General features: G+C 34.3%; 3 protein-coding genes across 6 annotated transcripts; 1 reads left to right on the forward strand and 2 right to left on the reverse strand.

Annotated features, from left to right (window-relative positions):
• Positions 1 to 307: 307 nt before the first annotated feature.
• Positions 308 to 11,491, reverse strand: LOC149732925 (coiled-coil domain-containing protein 66-like). Of its 3 annotated transcripts, none has more exons than XM_089883256.1 (21): positions 11,349 to 11,491; positions 10,396 to 11,009; positions 10,037 to 10,180; positions 9,562 to 9,728; positions 9,052 to 9,157; positions 8,633 to 8,771; positions 7,738 to 7,878; positions 6,982 to 7,062; positions 6,363 to 6,501; positions 5,816 to 5,977; positions 5,421 to 5,578; positions 4,538 to 4,629; positions 4,338 to 4,496; positions 3,775 to 3,880; positions 3,302 to 3,448; positions 2,910 to 3,029; positions 2,405 to 2,491; positions 2,004 to 2,177; positions 1,182 to 1,354; positions 905 to 963; positions 308 to 577 (listed from the first exon to the last, which is right to left on the reverse strand). In XM_089883256.1, exons 1-21 carry the CDS (start codon positions 11,357 to 11,359, stop codon positions 395 to 397), a joined length of 3,162 nt encoding a protein of 1,053 aa, XP_089739382.1. In that variant the 5' UTR covers positions 11,360 to 11,491; the 3' UTR covers positions 308 to 394. The 3 variants fall into 3 exon arrangements, with proteins under 3 accessions (XP_089739382.1, XP_089739383.1, XP_089739381.1); XM_089883257.1 differs by having other exon boundaries at positions 4,338 to 4,481; positions 9,562 to 9,731; XM_089883255.1 differs by having other exon boundaries at positions 9,562 to 9,731.
• Positions 11,492 to 12,162: 671 nt separating this feature from the next.
• LOC149732926 (MICOS complex subunit mic25-a-like) lies at positions 12,163 to 14,016 on the forward strand. Of its 2 annotated transcripts, none has more exons than XM_089883278.1 (6): positions 12,163 to 12,360; positions 12,418 to 12,471; positions 12,719 to 12,856; positions 13,022 to 13,092; positions 13,378 to 13,577; positions 13,855 to 14,016. In XM_089883278.1, exons 1-5 carry the CDS (start codon positions 12,283 to 12,285, stop codon positions 13,544 to 13,546), a joined length of 510 nt encoding a protein of 169 aa, XP_089739404.1. In that variant the 5' UTR covers positions 12,163 to 12,282; the 3' UTR covers positions 13,547 to 13,577; positions 13,855 to 14,016. The 2 variants fall into 2 exon arrangements, with proteins under 2 accessions (XP_089739404.1, XP_089739403.1); XM_089883277.1 differs by having other exon boundaries at positions 12,164 to 12,360; positions 13,378 to 13,513.
• LOC149732927 (uncharacterized) lies at positions 13,957 to 19,307 on the reverse strand. The gene is made up of 8 exons (XM_089883269.1): positions 19,150 to 19,307; positions 18,460 to 18,685; positions 17,950 to 18,036; positions 17,543 to 17,652; positions 17,076 to 17,255; positions 16,460 to 16,593; positions 15,959 to 16,075; positions 13,957 to 14,974 (listed from the first exon to the last, which is right to left on the reverse strand). The coding sequence occupies exons 1-8, from the start codon at positions 19,188 to 19,190 to the stop codon at positions 14,532 to 14,534; spliced, it is 1,338 nt and encodes a 445-aa protein (XP_089739395.1). The 5' UTR covers positions 19,191 to 19,307; the 3' UTR covers positions 13,957 to 14,531.
• Between the last annotated feature and the right edge of the window lie 1,136 nt (positions 19,308 to 20,443).

Here is a 20,443-nt window from a genome sequence, read left to right on the forward strand (position 1 = left end):
CTTTTAATATAAATAAGTTTCGCTCTTTCTAACTAATCCTAAAAAATACTTCGTAAACCTACTTCCATAGAAATCGTATATTTAATAACAAAGCATAGATATCAAAATAAACATTATTTTTTTACACTACAATATACATATTTAACATATATATATATATATTCTTTTACTAGGTTTTAATAACTTTGAATAAATAAAACAATTTTTATCCAGCAATAGGAATACCCTCTAACCCAAAACTTCAGAATTACTTTACACTTAACAAACTTGTACCTTTTATTTGCTCACAGAAGTAAATAAACACAACTAAAATGTACCAACGTTTATTAAATATCTCTACGGGCAAAACATAGGTGCAAATAACTATACAGTAATAGAAAACATATTTTACGAACTAATCCATAGAAACATCATTCATGCGCTCTGTTAGATTACGGTTTTCCACATTCATAGCAACAGGGTAGCTTGCTACTTCTCTCTGTTTCAGTAAAAGGCCTTGGCGCAGAATCGAAATTTCCTTTAAAATTTTGTCCTGGCGTTCACGCTGTTTTACCATGTCTGCGTTTATCAATGGATCCTGTGATGTAACAACTGATGTTATATCTTCATATTGTATATGGGGTAGGTCCTATATGCCAACTCATGCCTTGCGACCAGAATTTTATGTCTGAGCTGGCTCATTACTCCTTGTGGTTATCAGATCGTTAAATAGGTCACAGCATTTTCTTTAATTACTGATATTTCTATATAGGGAGGAAGTACGGTGGTGTATAAAACAGAGCACTGGTGTTATACCGACTGTCATTGCCCAACCACATAAGGATAGATAGGCTACATTAATTCATCCATAATATGTTGATACTTCATAAAATGCATATTCGCAACCAATATTTAAACAACTAACCTTGCTTTGCTCTTGGTTGCCCCTAGTGGCTTCTTCCATCTCATGGAACGACTGCGTAACTGGAAAACAACCAAAGTTTGTGCACTGTTAAGTTTGCTAACACTAAAGTATAGCAAAGTAACTTTATTGTTCAGTTTTATCATTCAGTATCTTGTATAGTGAAAATAACTGCATTCACTTTCCAAAATATTGAACTTATAAATTGACCTTATAGAGCTTATCGACATTTCATCAAAAATAGCCCTAACGAAGGTAATATCAGCTTAAGAATACTTACTCGCGTTTTGAACTGCAGTTTCAGGTCTTGAAGGAGGCTGGTTTGGGTCTAAAATAACATCGCTACGGCGATACTCAACAAAATCGATGGTTTCCGGAACGGGAGAATCACGAGAATGTTTATAAGGTTTGTATTTTGCTTGGTCCGTTGTTACTGACATCGCTGTCTCTGGTCTGCAAGGAACGAGTGTTATACCTTATGCTTACTATCAGGACTCGGGGTAGAAACCAAGGGGTTTAATACACAGGTGTTGCACATCATGCATGGTGGCTTCATACACCTCATGCTCACTGTCAAGTTAAGATACTATAACGTTTACCCTTGGGGTAGAAAAAGAAGAGTTTAAACCAATCACTATTTATTCTCGTTGTCTGATTCCTAAATATTGTGCAATAATAATCAATATAACAGATACCAACAATTTATATCGGCGCCGTGGTGTAGTGGTTAGCGCGCCTGCCTGTAACCCAGAGGTAATGGGTACAAGGCTCGACGCTGCTACCATTGTGGGCGTATGTGTCCTTGGGCAAGACACTTAACGGCAATTGCTCCAACCCAGTGGTCACTAATGGGTTGTCTAAATTATCAGCAATACATAAAAAAAATTAAAAAATCCAAAAAAATAATCACCCACAAAGTAACATACATGGTAACTCGTAAGCTGGCACGAGGTGTTAAAACCCGTGTTATAATGACTGTCGTTTTCCGGCCACGCGAGGATAAAGTAAGTTACAATCATTCATTCATATATACTAATATGTATTACCTATGCATTAGTCAAGATATTCAACTCAAACCAATAATAACAAACAAAACTCCAACCTTTCTGTTGATTCATTCACGGTTCGCTCACGATCACGCTGATGATGATGATGTTCACGAAGTTGGTTCCTCACATGAGGGACGGGAGGTGATCGTGATCGATTCCTCCTCGGTGGTGGACGGATGTTTCCTTCGTCGCTGTTGTCGTGGTAACGCTTAGGAGGGGACACCGACCTGTGAAAGTGTACGGTGTAATGTTGACGTTTTAATGTATGTTATAATGTATAATTATGGTGAAGTTAAATAACTATATGCCAATGTTTTATCCGTAGCATATGGGCGCGGACATATGGCCAGGAGTGGGACTATGGCTGAGGATTTAATGCCCGTTACTACAGTATCTTATGGTCCAGGCCAGGGGCATGCATTTTAACCACATAATGAGATACAAACAATACTACCTTTCCCTTTGTTGTTGTTGGTTGTACCTTCTTAATGCAGGCACAGGTGGGGAAGGGGAACGGTGAGAGACTGTGCTATCATTTTTCCTGAATAAACAATTAAATGATATTAAAATACTTTTGCAAATTGTTTATGATGAAAAGGCCTATAATCCCTGGTATAATTAAAGTTAACAAATTGAGACATCTATATCTGTTGCAAACAACAGGCAAAAAAAGGCTTCAAATGTCACATGTTATGTAAATAACATAGATTATATGTATTTCTGCCTATGGGCTACATAGTACTGTGGGGAAAGATGGGACACCTTTAGCATATGATATCCAAATATCCTGGTCGTGTTTTAAACAATTAACAGTGTTTTATGGGATTTGTGAGGATATGGTTTAATAATTCTTTAAATGTTTTTTGTGTACTACCAAATGGGACGAGAAAATAGAATGAAAAGGTATCCCATCTTCCCCCAACCTTCAATGCATTCAACCCTGGTATATAAACTCCTACCTTTTATTTGGAGCAAGCAACTTCTCCCTTTCATTCATCGCTTGTTGGGCAAGAAGTTGTTCTTCCCGTCGACGAACGTTTGATTCGTGTCGTTCTTTCCATTCATTAGAGTTTACATACCTGGGGGTAGGGTTTGGTAATGTTTAAATCTGGGGGGTAGGGAGTGGTGGTTTAGTTTTATTAAAATATGGGGGTGGTGGTATATTCTGTTACTCCTGCTACCAGGCATAATATAAATATTCCCTTAACAGCTCATCAGGTTGAAAAAACATAGTGTATTTCCGATGTTTCGAAATGTACTTTAAACGATAAGGGTTTGGTAATGTTAAAATCTGGGATTGTTTATATAGATATCAAAATATCAATTGAATTTAAAAGAAAATATTTGTAACCTTTTGGAAGCAGGTACGTATTGCTTCTTTTTCTGACCGACACCCCATTTTGGTTTTTCGTTGTTTTTACGAGATTTCATGGGAGCGTCCTCATGACTGTATTTATCATCACGTGCATACTTATCGTACTCATGATCATTGTTGTTCCTGTGTGAAAAATAAAGATAAATCAACCATCAACCAGGGAACTGTGGTTGAGGTCTTATCCCTTGACTAGAAAATACCAGGTTTAATGCTATATGCTGCCACCATTGTAGGAAAGACATTTAACAATAATTGCTCCAACTTGGTGGTCAATAACAGGTTGTCCAAATTGTCAGCCATACAGAATAAAACAAAAACAATCACCCACAAAGTTGCATAGGTGTAACTTGCGAGCAATTGTATGAAACAGGACACCTGTGACCTGTGGTATAACTTTTTATTCTACTACAGTTTTGTTCAACTTTTTAAACTTCATTATGACATCATACCTCTCATTGTTACGTCGACCACTAGGATAAGGAAGAGGAAGATACTCGGTTTCATCGTCACTCACTATGTGGAAGTATTTATCATTTCTATGTTTCGATGGGATGTCTAAAATAGAAATTTTAATAAATAATTCAAAGTCATTGTTTTGTTGACACTTAGTAAAACTAGCTGTCAAAAATACTGAAGTGTCGGTCAAATACCACTTATAACACATGTAAAAAACAGGTGCAACCAACTTATTGTTTTGAAGACACTTAGTAACAGTAGCTCAAAATTGTGTGTGTTAAATATAACTTCTCGTGTGAAAAGTGGTTCAACCAATTGTTGTTGTTGTTGACACTTTGTAAAACAACCTGTCAAAAATGCTAATGTAACGGTCAAATAAGACTTAACTTATATAAACACCTGTGAAAAGTGATGCAACAAAAATATACAAACTGAACAAAGTTCAAATTTGCTGCCAGGCATATCTATACTTGTACTTAAACACGAATTTAATTAATGATGTTTCGCTGTCCTATTGTCCTAAACCAAAGTATTTTCAATACAAAGTTATGCAAACCTGTTTGGCTCCCTGCTTCCACAACATTTCTTGGTGAAGTTTGATTGACAGATATCTCAAGTTTGATTGGTCCGTTGTTATTAGCATTGGTTATAACAGAAACAGGATTTTTATCAAATTGAAGAAAATTTGTTGCTGTTGATGCTGTAAGTTGAATATCTGTCACGATTGTTTAAGAACAATGGGTATTATGACCTCACCAGTTATGCTGTGTTGGCTCACAGAGTGAAGATCATTTATATCAATGCTGGGAACTTTAATACCTCGCTCAGGGGAACGATGGTTCTTGTGTCTGGTAAATATTAACTTTAACATACTATGTTATGTAACATAAGTTATCTATAAAACTTTAATATATATGAGTTATACAGTAGGGTGGGGGAAGATGGGACACCTTTTAACTCTATTTTCTCGTACCAAAAGGTAGTAAACAAAGAACATTCAAAAAATTATAAAACTATATCCTCACGACTCCCATAGACCGTTGTTAATTGTTTAATAAACGATTATATTTGGGTTATTTGGGTATTTTGCGCTAAAGGTGTTCCATCTTCCCCCACCCTACTATAACAATGGTGTTAAGAAAATAATTAACTTTCTATAATAAAAAAGCAGTTTAAATAAACAGTTATTATAATTTAGAATGCTTAATTTGATAAAGTCTTTGCGAGATGGCAGACATAACGTTGGAAATACACTACGTTTTTCATACCAGATGATCCACTGAAAGTTATTTACATTATGACTGGAAGCAGAAATAACAGAAACAGTTATATGTTACTGTATAGGTATATGTTACCAGTTAATTTATAGTTATTGCTGTAGTTTTGTGTAAAATGCACCAAAGTAGTGACTGACAAAAAGGCTGGCCACAGTAGGTCCAGCAAAAGTGGGAGAAAAACACAAATCGGGCAACACTGTAAGAGTGCTCCAGTAACCACACACCAACAAGATTCAATTTTGTTTTGCAGTTTTTTTTGTAACATATTTATTTATTATACACAGAACTTACATGTTCAATGATGTCCCACCTTACCCCACAGCACTACATGGTATTGTATTATTGTATGCCCCACCACTCACATGTTTAATGTATTCATATGCGTCTTCTCCAACCTAGATGTATCATGACCACGGTTTCTCAAAGCTTCTTCTCTTCTTTCAAGTTTATCCTTCAGCGCCGATGCTTTAGCCTCCTGCATTTGTTGGTAAAGATGTTGTGTCTGCTTCTCACGCTTTTCCTATGACAGTTTTTGTTGTGAAAGTTGAACAAAAAGTAATTTTTTACAAATTTAATTTAATTACAAAAAAATTAGGCATTGATTTAAAAAAACACCCAACAACAACAAAAACAAACATCTCACAAACAAAACAAACTTGAAACACACACAAAAAATGAACATACCCATCAGATAGAATATACAAACACAACAGAAACAACAACAAGCACACAATAAGCACACAACAAACACACCAACCTCCATTGCATGCTGTTTATTTTTCTCTCTTTCAAACTGATTTTGCAATTTCATTCTCTCCTCTTCCAATTTCCTCTCTTCATCCTCCTCCTCCATCTTTCTCCTCCTCTCCTCTTCTCTCTTTATTCTCTGTCGCTCCTCCACCTGCTCCGTGATTGCTCTCTGAAGAAAAAGTGAGATTTTGTATTTGAAATAGTCTTATAGAACCTCGTGGGTGGGAACTGAGTGACTTATACACTCCCATAGTTAAGGTGCTGAAGCTAAGCAGACATGACTTTGAATTGGTTTGGTCATTTATATCCTTGTGGGTGGGAACTTTAGTTACTTATCTATGGTGGCCACTCCTATTCCCACAGTCGAGTTGCTGAAACCATTGCAGTGTATGAATAAGCAGACATAACGTTTTATTACCCAAAAATAAATACTACACCATTACTTCAAAATATCTTATACCCAAAACCTATTGCAATGTGTGCATAAGAAAACATAACCTTTAAATTTTTAGCAATCAACAGTGAGCCTTGACCCCAGTACCCTACCAACTTACTCTATGTTCTTGTTGCTTCTGCCTCCTTAGCTCAATTGCATCAATCTGCGCAGGATCAAGCAGTGAGGTCATTGTGCGCAGGTGGTTGGTACGAGGTGAAACTTCTTCGTCCAATCCAATCTTTACTGGGTCAACCTCACTGTTATATGAGGGAAATGTTATGTTTCTGCCATTCCATCATATTTATATTTTTGATAGGGTGGCAAATGAACCTTTATAGGTGACATAATTAGTTACAACAAGGTCAATCTCACTGTTATAGGATTAAAACAATTTAAATATTTTGCTGCCAAAACATCAATTTAACAACTACTGGGGAGACATTCACCCTCCAAACACCCAAGGAATTGACGTCTATGTTTGCAAATGCTGTTGCTGCCAACCAAGTCAACTTCTTTTTCATAATTTTCATAACAGGTCTTTTTCAGGTTCAAATAGTAGAGTTGCAAAAATATTTTATTTGCTGGCATAAAAATTGACATTGATTCAAATAATTATCAAATTGACATTGATTCTGCTACCAGAACATAATTTCCAACAAATGATCGTCTGACATAAAATATTCTATTGGCAAATTATACATTTAATGCAATGGCTAACTAAAAAACTAAGTACTAACCTGGTGTTTTCTTGTCTAGATTTATTTGGAACTTCTAACGAATCTCTGTTACGTTGTGTGTTTGTTGGTTTGTAGTCACTTCTGTAATCAAACATTATGTCTGACTTTGGTTGATACAATTAATATACGTTGTCACGTTGTGTATATTGAGATACCATATGTGACGTTAAGTTTTAAAACACATGAATTGCACTGACGTGCATGCCTTGGTTATTACCAAGGAATCTATATCAAGTTCAACAACAGCTGTTATCTTTTGTTTAAACACAACAGGTGTTGGTGATGCGAAAAGTCAACAAGATTTCATAAAACACCGTCCTAAGTTTAAAGTTTTAGTTGTTATTTTTTCCTAAACTTATTCATTTTCATAGCTGCAGTTTATGTATACAAGAGATCATAGATCTAATGAATGAGCACGGCTTAAACTAAATAGTATAATATAGTAGGGTGGGGGGAGATAGGAGTACTTTAACACATAACTTCCAAATAGCCTGATCGTGTTTTAAAGAATTAATAACAGTCTATGGAAGTCGTAAGGATACGTTTTCATAATTCTTTGAATTTTCTTTGTTTACTACCAAATGGAAAGAGAAAACAAAATGAAAAGGTGAGAAAACAAAATGAAAAGGTGCCATCAAGGGAAACACCATACAGCCAGTACAAGTGCGCACCTGTCAGCACACTAGTAGTAGTGGCCACAAATCATGAAAGGTTAAGAAACACCAGGACCAGGGGACCCACTTAATCAGCCCGCACCTGTCTGTGGTCGGTTTCATTGTATCGAAGTGTCTTGCCCACATTCCCTCCTCAGGGGATTCCCCCTCATCATGTCTCATTTTCCTCACAGCTTGTTGCTCCTTTTGTTCCAACAGTTGTTTATCTAATTCCTCCCTCCATCTGGGTGGAGCAAAGATAATGTTACAGTCGATTCTATTCAGTGGCAACTGGCAGACATTTAGAAGAGTACACGCACAGACTGAGTGTTTTAATATGTTTGAAAATAAACAAAAATACTTTTAGTCTTCAAAATTACATGAAAAAGTTCAATAAAATTCTAAAATAATACTACATATACTATTAAAGTTAAACAAAGCTAGGTTTTTGTCAATAAAATATACAAATAATTTAAGTGAATAAAACAAATATTTAGATACAATTGTGGTTTTAAACTAAAATCCCCAAATTCTAAATATATCCCACTTACAAACATTGGCAATCAAATGTTTTTCATGGACCATTACTAGCATAGAGATCGAACATGGCGTGTAAATACAACAGTTATGGTGGTAAGCATGAATACAGGGGGGGGTTTAAATTGAACTTTAAAAACTATTACCTAACCACATGTATTAGTATAGCTAAAAATGTTTTAAAGACATTTTGACTAAATACACCTGTTTTGGATAAAAGTGGGTAGCCTTTACAAGTTAAATGAATCAAATTACATAGTTTGTAATTGAATTTGTGCAAAGATTGATACTTTTAACATGAAATTATAAGTGTTTTATTCAGAATTGTTTTAATTTCAGAAGCAATCTCCCACCTTTAAGAATCTGGTGTTGGAGAAACGTAACAGACAAAAATTAAAACCAACAAATTGTATAATAAAAGATATATATTCCGCCTAAATGGCATCGTCAGTCTCTCCCACCTTTGCTGTTGCTGTTTCTTCTTAGCAGAGAACGCATGATCCCTGGGAGCAGCCTCACCAAGAAAGAATGATGACCTCATCGCCGAAGGAAGATCTTCATTTATCTGATTCATGTCTATGGTGGCTTTTTTTGGTTTCGCTGCAAATTTAAAATTCAAGTCTTAATACTTTTAGGTGTTGAATGAATAAATCCACACATGACTATAGGGTCATGTTGCATGGCAAATGTAACATTGCTTTGCCAGTGAATCTATTTAAATCTTTTTCTTATACCAGTTCTATATTGTTTCTACTTACATAAGGAGACACATTATGTAGATATATGATACACAGTGACAGAATACACAGCACATAGCAATACAACAATAGAGATACATGTAGAAAAATAGATACAGCTTATAAAACAACATTAATTTCACCCTTAGCAGACGGCGGGGCTGAAGAACTCTTTTCGTTTGTTTTCTCTTTGTTTCCCTCTGGTGGCGGTTTCTCTGGCTTTTCTTCCTTTTTCTTTGTTCCGATTGACTAAAATAGATATCATTTATAAAACAAAAATGGGTGATTTACAATCGCAACCTTTACAACCCCGGTCATAAAATAACAATTATAATATAAGCCATCAGTTTGATGTATCTACCATATCCATAAATATTAAAATTATTAGAATGTCTGTTTAGCATTTATTGCTACAATAGCAATGGTTGCACTCAGGCAGTTACTTCTTTTCTATGACATGGGAGAGGTTTTACATTACATTGAATTAATGCAAAACATGTCAGAAAACTGTTATTCAATCTTAAAGATTCCAGGTATTATTCAATCAATAATAAAATACTTTATTGCTCTCCCTACAACAGACAGATTAAAATTTTAACAGAAAAACATAATATTTAAAACTTTTAACAAAAAAACATAATAAACATACGAACCGAATAAGATGATATTTGTTTCTTCTTATTGACTTGTTCATTTAAATCTTTGATCCATTGTTGTCGTCGTTGTTCGAGAATATCTTTGTCGCGCTCCCTGCTCCCAACCCCACCTAGTGTGTCAAACATTTTGTTCCTCGGTGCCGCCTTCGTATCATCTGCTTTAACTTCTAAAAAAAATTTTAAATGAAGTTTAAAAATTTAAAGGTACTTAGTACAAATATCAGTGCTTTAGTGTTCCTTTTATAAATGTGTTCAGTATTGATATATAAGCATTGAGCAACTATAAAGCATAGCTAGTCTATGTAACATGCACCAATATTTATGCTTAAAATTACAAAGTCTTTATATAGGTCACTGGCCTCTTACCCCACTCTATGCCACTATTTTACTGAACAGTAAAAAATGCCCCTTAAAACCTCAAATTTAGCCTTTTTAACCAAATTTAACATTGCCAGATCAAACTAAAGCTTACCTTTATTAGACTTAGCCGAGTTACTTCTACTTTTTGGCTTTCCATCCTTTAATAAACCCCCAATGTGTTCGTCACCACCAGCATTACTACCACTATCTCCAGTATCTAGTCCAGGAACCACAGTTGGTTCGTTATGGATGCCATCTACAAGCATATTATGGGTTGTATATAGGTTAATAAACTTTGTTAAACTGGCAAGTGGTCAATTTTTGCACTGTGAGGTTGTGTGTATTATTTAACAATAATAACATACACATGTCAAAGAAAACAACAGCAAAAATGATCTATGTTTTACTATTTTTTTTGTAAACAGTTTCGAATTTTAGAGTAAACAGTGTAAAAAAAACAGGTTTTCAAACCTTCTTCCTTCCCTTCATTCTCTTCTTTCCCTTCTTCTTTTTTCTCTTCTACAGGTTTTGATTTCTTGTTCACAATCTCAGCAACATCAATATCTTGCTTTGTTTTCACCAAACTTAAAATTGTGTTCAATTGATCTTGTGTCAAAGTAACAAATGCAGTGTCAACTTTAATTTCTTCCGTTGGTGTTTTGGTCACATTTCTGCTTCTATTATTCGATGAATTTTGATTCCACACCCGATTTCTCGGCACCAGAGGTTTCTGTTTTGCAGCTTCTTGCTTTGGCTTCTCAAATTTTGTATTTTTAGAATTGATATTTTGATTTTCGACCTTTGTTCGGGGCTCTGTAGTTTTTCTCACAGAAACATCAACTTTTTCCTTGTCATTCAGAAACAGAATATCATCATCGGGTTTAGTTGGTTTTGCCCTTGGCCTTGGGACATTAATTTTGACTTTACTTTTAGCTTTATCATTGTTTGTGCCTCTATCTCTTAGAAACCCACGATTTCTTTGCTTAATGTTGGTTTTCTTTGTTTTATCGTCAGGTTGAGGTAAAAGGAAAATCCCCTTTGTGGGTTTACCTCCAATAGAACGGGTTTGAATGGTAAGTCCATCTCTGTAATATAAGAATTGTTTTTTATTAAAACCGCGCTTTACTATGTAAACCTACATGCACAATGTTGTTATAAAAGGATAAATAAAGATACAGAAGAGAACAGGGCACTATTGAAGAATCTTCCAGTACGTTACATATTAGGCTGATGAAAGAGTTAAAGGTTAGTAGTTTTAAGGGTTAGTGATTACATGGGTTCGTGGTTATGCTTAGGTTAACGGTTATTAAAAAGCGTAAGGGGACGATTAATGATTCTTTATGATGTAGGCCCTCTCGAAAAAAATGTCCAATAACAGTAATTAATACTGTCTATACTAGACACAACATATTTAAATAGTTTACCCAATATTCATGCTTGATGCTATTTCTTCACAGATTTTTAAAACACAAACAAATTATTATTTAACATTATAAATTTTTACACCTGAAATTTTAAAATACAAAACGAATAAATTTTGTTCTCTGCATGTATTATAATGCAATGTGCGAATAGCTTATCTTATATTATTAGTCCAAGAATGATAGCGATAAAATCCAAATTTGACGCAACGCAAAATTTGTTTTTGCATTTTCTGCGATTAAAGACCACGCAAAAAGATACTCACTCATTTTATTTGTAACAACGCAAAAGTCTTACAGTTATAGCTACGCACATGGTCGCACTTTGCTTAACAGCTGCACGTTCTAATTCCCTAAACAACTAAACCACGGTGACCGTTATACAAATCAATAACATTATCAAAATATTGTAAGTGTTTCAGTGTTTACCTAATCAAAAACCACTCGAAAACTACTTGAATTTTTTGCAAGAAAAGTACCTAAAAAGAATTAAAAACTGAATAAAATGCCCATTTAAATGTTTATTCTTTATTAATTATACTTTAACGACATTTTCTGTTTAAAAAGAGTAATAATCGTTAAATTATGAAACTGTTGCAATTGTTTCTTGTGCAAATAGAAACACCTGGCAACATAAGAACGGCAAAGTGATTAACTTGTAATCCAAGCTGTCGACGAAAAAGTAAAATTTTGTAAAAACTACTTATTTTTAGAAGTATTTAAAATGTAGAATAAACTGCTTTGCAAAAAATATATAATACATTTACTACTTTTTAATTTGTCCCTTAAACATAAAAATATTTTACGGTACGCTTGAATAACTACACTGTTACGCATGAGAAGTCAGAGATAGGACAAAATATAACAGAGGTCGTGTTTATTAAAATAAATATTTATATTAATTAAAAACAATCTCACATGACCGTTTGTAGTAAAAATGGGCAATTCTGACAGTCATGAAGTCACCCTAGAAAAAGATGGCGAAAAATTCGTTCAAACGGCTGATGGTATAAAGGTATATTTGTGTTTTACTAATTTGTAAAATAAAATAATATTTTGGGTTATTTTTCAGCTTTCTCCTGCCCTTGTGAGAAAGCTATCGAATAAAACTGAATCAAACCGAAGTGTAAGTAGCTATAAGCAATAATACGTAATATTGAAATGCATTTTTCGCCTTTTACAATTCGTTACATCTCGTTGGTTTTGTTAATTCATGGCTGCTGTTGGTAAATAATCTTCTAACTAACTACCAACCTCTAGCACTTTCCACCAGCCTAATTTGTAATGTACCAGAGAGTTCTTTACTGGTGCCTGATATTCAATTAAACTTGTTTGCCAAATCATTATCTAAACTTACAGTCCAATGTTAACAGGCTGGTGACTCACCAAAAAATGCGGATGACTCAGCAAAACTTGCCCACGAGTGTCAAATACTTCTCGATGAACGAGAAAAACAAATGACAGCGCTCGCTGAGAAGTTTCAAAACGATTTACAAAAAGAAAAAGAAAAGGTAAAAAAATTTTAAGATACAAAGTAAAGAGGATGTTAAATTTATTGTATGAGTTTTATTTATTATTGAATTTGAAACAGTAATTTAAAATTGTTTCATTTTATCTTAAAAGTAGGTGCCATTTATTTAAAATTGTTACTTAGAATTCTTAACTGTTTTCTTTAGCATCAAAAGTTTTATGAATTGTCATTGGAAGAATTTCAAAACGCTGCTGATGAAGCAGAAAAGAAGTTTAGGTGACTATGTTAAATTTTTTTTGAATATAATTACATTTTTTGTTACGTTTACTTTTTCCTTCTCATACCAACCTAATGAATAAATTTGATAGGTTTGGTTGTATAGCATCTACTAATACTTCAGAAAGCGAAGATCAAAAGCTTATACATAGCAAATCCTTTTACTTTATGCTTCACAATTATCCAAATGTAGTTTTATTTTAGGTCACATAACTTGCTCCCCATTTAACCAATCGTCAGAACTAAAATTAAGCATCAACTAATGCAAGTTTCCTTTTTTCACAGAAAACCTCATTTAGTCCCAGTTTGCCAAACATTTCAAGAGGATTTGATTGAATGTTACAAAAATAACCCGGGAAGATTGCTTGATTGTAGTGAACATATGGAAAGCTTCAAGAAATGTGTGAATAATGCTAAAGAGGTGATATCACATACACCTGTGTGGTTAATATAACACATACATCTTTATAGGACTATTATTGTTGGTGAGGCTTTATTATCACTGGAGGCATATTTGTATTCTGTTCTATATGGGTAAGGTCCCACAGAGTGACCCGCCATGCGTCCTACAATTTAATCCAAGATTGCCGCATTTATAAACTGTTGTTACAAAAGCCTGGAATGAATGGTTACATAATATGAAGGCCAAAATCTTCATTAGATTTATAGAACACATTATTTTTTCTACTTGCCTGTAGGCAGTTGTGAAATAGAAGGTACAGATCTAATTGCATCAAACAAAACTGATGTTTTTCTTTTCAGAGCCTTTTATCAAAATCCCACCCTGCAGCATGACCCAGAACCCAAGATGTTTCTTCTTTTATAATTCCCACAACCCACCCCCACACGTTGGTGCCACTCAGCCATGTTTTCAATATTGTTTATTTTGGGTAAATTGATAAAAATAAAAATGTGTGCAATTGACTTGTTTGTTAGAAAATGAAGAGGTAAAATACAACACAGTAAGTTGGTAGTTTGTGGGTAAATAAAACATGGAAGGTGTGACTTGAAACATACAATATAGGCACCGAACCTGGGGTGGCAGGGTAGGGTGTCCACACCCCTGTTACAACCGAAATGAAGTAGCCTCAAAACTATGCAGAAAACTCGAAATTCTATGTGGCATGCCATTGGCCGTAGAATTTAGAAAACTTAAAATACACAGTGCAGTAAGAGAATCAGAGGCCTAAATGCAATGGTTTAAAACACTTGTAAAGTTACAAACCATGCATTTCCCAATTGGAGTTTTTCCACAATGTTACTTTTAATTGTAACAAAATATGATGTAAAATCCTATGTGGCACGCCAATGGTCCTAGAATTTAGGAAACTTAAAATAAACAGTGCAGTAAAAATATGAGGTTTAAATACTTTAGTTTGAAACATTATCTCATTGTGAGTAAATAACAAAGTGATTGTTAGCAACACAATTGATTGTGATCACACAGTGGTTTCAGACCTGTTTGAATGATTGAGAATCACTGAAGAATTTTGCTGACAGTTTGAAGACAGAGTGTAATAAAGGTCAATGTCTTGCTCTGAGATCATTGTGCTGTTGGTCACGGAGATTGCATCTTGAGGAGCAGGAGTAGATGCGAGGATACCATTATAAACATCGTCATCTAACCCGATGAAGTCATGCGACCGAGATCTGTTATTCGTTCTATGTTCTTGGATGCAGTGTAGTGGTAGCGTGTTGTAGAATACAGGGTTGTTATGTGCGCCTTGGAGGGGTGTGTTAAGGTGCATTGAATCCTCAAGGGGTGTGTTAAAGTATGATGTGTTTGCAGTTAAACTGTCAATGTTGTATTCGGAAACTGCAAGATCCAAATGTCTCATATCAAAGTCTTCATCCAAACCACATGGAACCTCCAGCAATATATCTGTGGTGATACTGGCAACGTTAATATAATGCATATTTATCTACTATCTAAGTATATATGCAAGTAAATACATATAAGTATCCAAGTATATATGCATATGACTAAATATTAAATTTATAAGTGAAGTGTCTTTGTATATATGTATACATAATGCATATATGGGTCTAAATATATTATTAACATTGCTCATTTATCCTTATGTGGCGTGACAACTATCTAAGTTAGAACAAGGGTGTTGTGTTTCATACACTCTGTGCCTGCTTATGAGTTACTACAGAACTTTGTGGGTTACTATTTTGTGGGGAATTTTGGACAAAGAAAGCGCCATCAAGCTCTTAATGCATTATCTTCTTGTTATACACAGTGTAGTAAAAATTCTAAGGTTTTACATGGAATGATTTGAAAACATGTACAATCTGGAGCATTTTAATTAATTCATGCTATACTACTAAATACTTATTGTTTGATAACCAAAATAAGCCAAGTTATTAAATACAAATAATACTAAGAGTATATAGAACTACCAAATTATGGTATATAGAACTACTAAATAATGGTATTTAAATCCAAATAATGCCATAAAGATGTACCAAATAGTGATATATAGATATACCAAGCAACGGTATATAGAATGAACAAATAATAGTATTTCGGTCTGAATAATGCTCTATAGGTCTACCAAATAATGGTATATTAAACTTCCAAATAATGGTATTTAGATCTAAATAGAGCTATAAAATCTACAAAATAACGGTGTATAGATATACCAAATAATGGTATATAGAACTACTAAATAATGGTATTTAAATCCAAATAATGCCATAAAGATGTACCAAATAGTGATATATAGATATACCAAGCAACGGTATATAGAATGAACAAATAATGGTATTTCGGTCTGAATAATGCTCTATAGGTCTACCAAATAATGGTAAATTGAACTACAAAATAATGGTATATAGAACTACCAAGTAGTTAACTTACCATCATAAACCACAGGGTCATCCATAGTAGGTGAAAGGTCAGAGGTCAGGTTATGCAAATGAGCCGGTACACTCACACTGATTCGTTTCGATTGTATTTCTATGTTGTGTGCGTTTACTGTGGAAGAAATGGATTGAATGACTTATATATGGTTATCGGTTACACCGTCAAGTTGCTAAAGCTATTGCAGTGTGTGGATAAGCAGACATGACTTTTGGGTGGTTTGGTCATTTATATCCTCGTAGAGTGACTTATCCATGGTTGCCACTCCCATGCCCACAGTTGAGTTGCTGAAGCTATTGTAGTGTGTGGATAAATTAACAGACATAACATACCCTAAACAAGTCATTTTAATGCAAACGTTTGCAACATTACAGAGCCCTACATTACATTAAAAAGTTGTGTTTTTACGAACACTTTGTTTCTTAGTTAAACATAAATAGTTCGTTTTTTGTCTGCTAGGTGTAACAACCACACTTTTTCTTCCATAAACCTACATACCATTACTCCTTGGCCCATCTTTTGGTGGTTTTACACCAAGGGAAATACTCAATCTCTTCTTTTTGTAACTGCTGCTCAAATACAAGTGACTTCTCGTGCTCTGCTTCACTTTCTTTAACGATTTTTCCCGTAATCTATAATTTATGAATGGAATGTTAGTACACCATGTATACTGATAGATTGATATGGTTTATTCATATACCTCATGCTCCATGTCGAGTTATAACATGGGTGTCTTCTTATACACCAGACACACATGGTGTATTCATACACCTTATGCTCACTGTTAAGCTGAAACATAAGTGTTTTTATAAACTAGTCACACATGGTATATTTATACACCTCATGCTCACTGCCAAGTTATAACATAAGTGACTTCTTATACACCAGACACACATGATGTATCCATACACCTCATGCTCACTGTTAAGCTGAAACATGAGTGTTTTTATACACCAGACACAAATAGTGTACACCAGAAACATACAGTGCATTCATAAACAAACCCTATGCTCACTGCCAAGTTATAACACAGGTGTCTTCTTATACACCATGTGCGTCACATATATCACCATACACCTCATACTCACTGCCAAGCCATCAAATGGCAACCTACCTTCTTTGTTTGGCATCATAGGACACGAATGCAGCCAATAGTGCGTATACAACACATGCAAGTAGAGGCCATGCAAGTGTGTGGCTCACTGTGTTAACATCTACATTAAGTTGTCGAACGACTTGTTCTTCATTATGTGGGTTGAAGTAACAAGGGTAGGTTGAATTGTTGTTGCCGAATCTATGGGGAAAAGAAATGCCAACTTTTCAAGTAATTTTTAATTAATATACATAATCATAACATAATTTTTATTTATGTCTTCAAAAATAGCGCAGATCATGTTATTTAAAGGACGAAGAGAAGGGATCAACAGTAAAAAAATTTAATAACCTTGAATTAATTGCATTACTTTTCACAGGTGTTTATGTAAGTTAAGTTGTATTTGGCCTTGAATCTTATTTTGACAACAATTTTTTTAAATATTTATATAAGTTATGTTAAAATTGATCAAATAACATATAACTTACTCTTTGAGAAAAAGCTCCACGCAAACATTTGGGTCAAAATTTTCTTTCCAACCACCGCACTCTAACTCCCCCCGATGGAATAAGCCGTACTTTCCGAACGTGTACGAACACTGAAGGAAATGAAAAGAATTTTACTAAACCAACTACACAAATGGATGGCCCCTTCTTATTTTTTTTTTAAACAGCCTAATCAGCTGTTCCTTTAGGCTTAATAAAATGGTTTTGTTTAAATTATTAGAACAGTGCAAAGTGACTTTCGTACACCCTGTATTTTTAACTACATCATATGACTGCAGATAGAAAAAACTGTGATATCATATGTGCTAATGGAAAAGTACTATGAAGAATTATTAGAACAGTGCCCGGTGACTTTCCAAACACCCTGTACTAAACACAGTTATACATACCGGGTTACAATTAACCAAAGCTTGCTCGTTCTCAAGCAGTATCCCTCGTGTGGTGGATTCTCCACCCGTTGAATAAGACACGTGAATCTAATAAAATATGGTTGGGCTTGACAGGCAGCATGAGGTACAACGGATAAGTATTAAGAAGTAATATAACACTTATATTAACATAAGTGATATAACATGCAATAACATATATAAAAACTTTGGGCAAAATATTTAGGTTTTATTATACAATTAGTTGGACTTGATTTTTGACTGTTATGTACTTAAAGGGGTTGTATTATTCAATTGATATCCATGAAGAAAACATGGAAGTTTATTTATTTACTGTACTATGTGTGTTTTTATACATAATAATATCAAAGAAACGATAATAATACCATCCCACCCTTGCACAATGCACCAAACAAAGATAATGACTTATGGCCTACACTGCACCCTGGTTATAGAAAAAACCGACACCTACTTTACTGTATGTGGTTTTATACCTAATAATATTAAACCCACCCTTGCGCATGGAGTGAACGCATCGGTGCCTGCACTGCAGCTCACTTGCACGGGAAGCACATCGGTCCCCATCACTGTGCATGTTGTTTGCGTGAAGCCGCGTGCCACGATGAAAGGACGAAGATGGTAAATAATTACGAGGATGAGGAGCAGCACGGAGGAGAGGATGAGAGGGGAGGAGAAGAGTAGGAGGAGGTGGAGGGAGGAGCGGATACGATCTCGTTGTCTGGGAGGAAAATGGTTAGTGGTTGTTAGAAGCAGATGTAGTTTTTATATTTTTTAATTTTCCTTAGGAGGTTCTTCTAGAAGGAAATGTTGGGGTGATTAGCAACAAAGCGAAAGAGTTTTTATTTAGGAGCCTTTTTATTATAATCACACCGACTGATGTAAGATCTTTATTTTGAAAGTTAATTCAAAAAACAAGGAATTTTTATTGCAGTGTGGGTTAATGTGTTTCACAACTAGCGCATTTGCATACAAATATTTAAGCTTTCTGATATTAATTATAAGTTCTACAACCCAAAGAGGCATGACCTATAGTTGTTACAGGATAAACAACCACAATAAAAAACAACAAAAATATAAAAGTAAATAATATTTAATAGTTGATTCATTTCCCCATAAGTTATAAATTAAAAGAGTATAGAATATAGAAATGTCATAGTTGTACATAAAGAAACCACCACTTACCTCCTGGTTGTACAAATTGTGCCGATCACTTGACTGTCCATTATTTACAAAATTAAACTAAATACCTAACTCTATAGAAGCAAAGGTTTAGGTCATGTTTTTTAAAAAAATCCAAAAAAATAAAGCAAATTATAGTAAAGAATTAGATACTGCATATATGTATATGTATTTATGAACCAAATTACTGTCAGTGTCTTCATACAAAACTAATGAGCAGCTATTTCTAAAAGGAACGTGGTACATCATATAGGCACTAAACAACAAAACCTATGTCATTAAGAGTGCTGCTGTTTTTTCCGTTTGGCAGCTAAGTGTGATGTTTGTACACGATTGTAAATACAAATATAGCAACTAAATGAAATAATACAACTTATATAGCAAAACTTACAACTGCATAAGATGGAATACATACAATGGTGTATATAATACATGGGCCATATAAGCAGTAGGGTGGGAACTATTACTTGCAAGCAGGTGTTATTGTACACAGGAAAAATGATTTCAATAATCCAACTTGCACTTATTCTATCAATTTGAATATCACTATGTGACTTCCAGAGCTCATATTTATAATAAAAAAATCCTATATTTAAACCAAAGTTTGCCGTTCTTTGCCACATAATTGTCATTCCATGCAAAAGGAATAGGTTAAGATACAAAGTAGATTTTCAGAAACACAAGTGCAGATATTACAAGTTAATAAGGCACATTGATGCGCAAATAATAAACAATTTTAATTTTAATGATTTGGCAAAAAGATTGTGTTATGTTAAACTATAATGACATCACAATAGTTATTGTTGACTTTGTTTCACAGTTTATGATGCAATATATGAAGTCATTGTTGCATAATAATGAGAAATACATTCATAACAATAATACAGGGTGTTTTGAAAGTCACTGTACACTTATATATTTTTTAAGACATGTTTCAGTGTAGAATCCAGGAGGTAAATAAAAATGACAATTATAAATGATTTTGAAAGTGACCCCTGTTAGCATCAATACAGGCTTGGACCCTTCTTGTTTTGCTTCTAAACACCCCAATTACCTGCTTCCCTGGAATAGACTCAATATATGCTGTTAACAGAGCACAGTTTCTTTCCAAACGCCCTGTACAATGTACTTTATAATAGAACCATTTGTGCGATTTACAGTGCAAAAGGTTTTTAAAAAACAACTTTTTAGTAAGGAAAAAACAACTTGTTTATATAAACACCTGTGAAAAGTGGTGCAACCAATTCATTATAATGACAGCATATGAAAGTACTGTTTGCAAGCAAAGGAACAAATA

This window comes from Ciona robusta, chromosome 8 (assembly GCF_009617815.1).
Source record: "Ciona robusta chromosome 8, ASM961781v2".
Classification (NCBI taxonomy): Eukaryota; Metazoa; Chordata; class Ascidiacea; order Phlebobranchia; family Cionidae; genus Ciona; species Ciona robusta.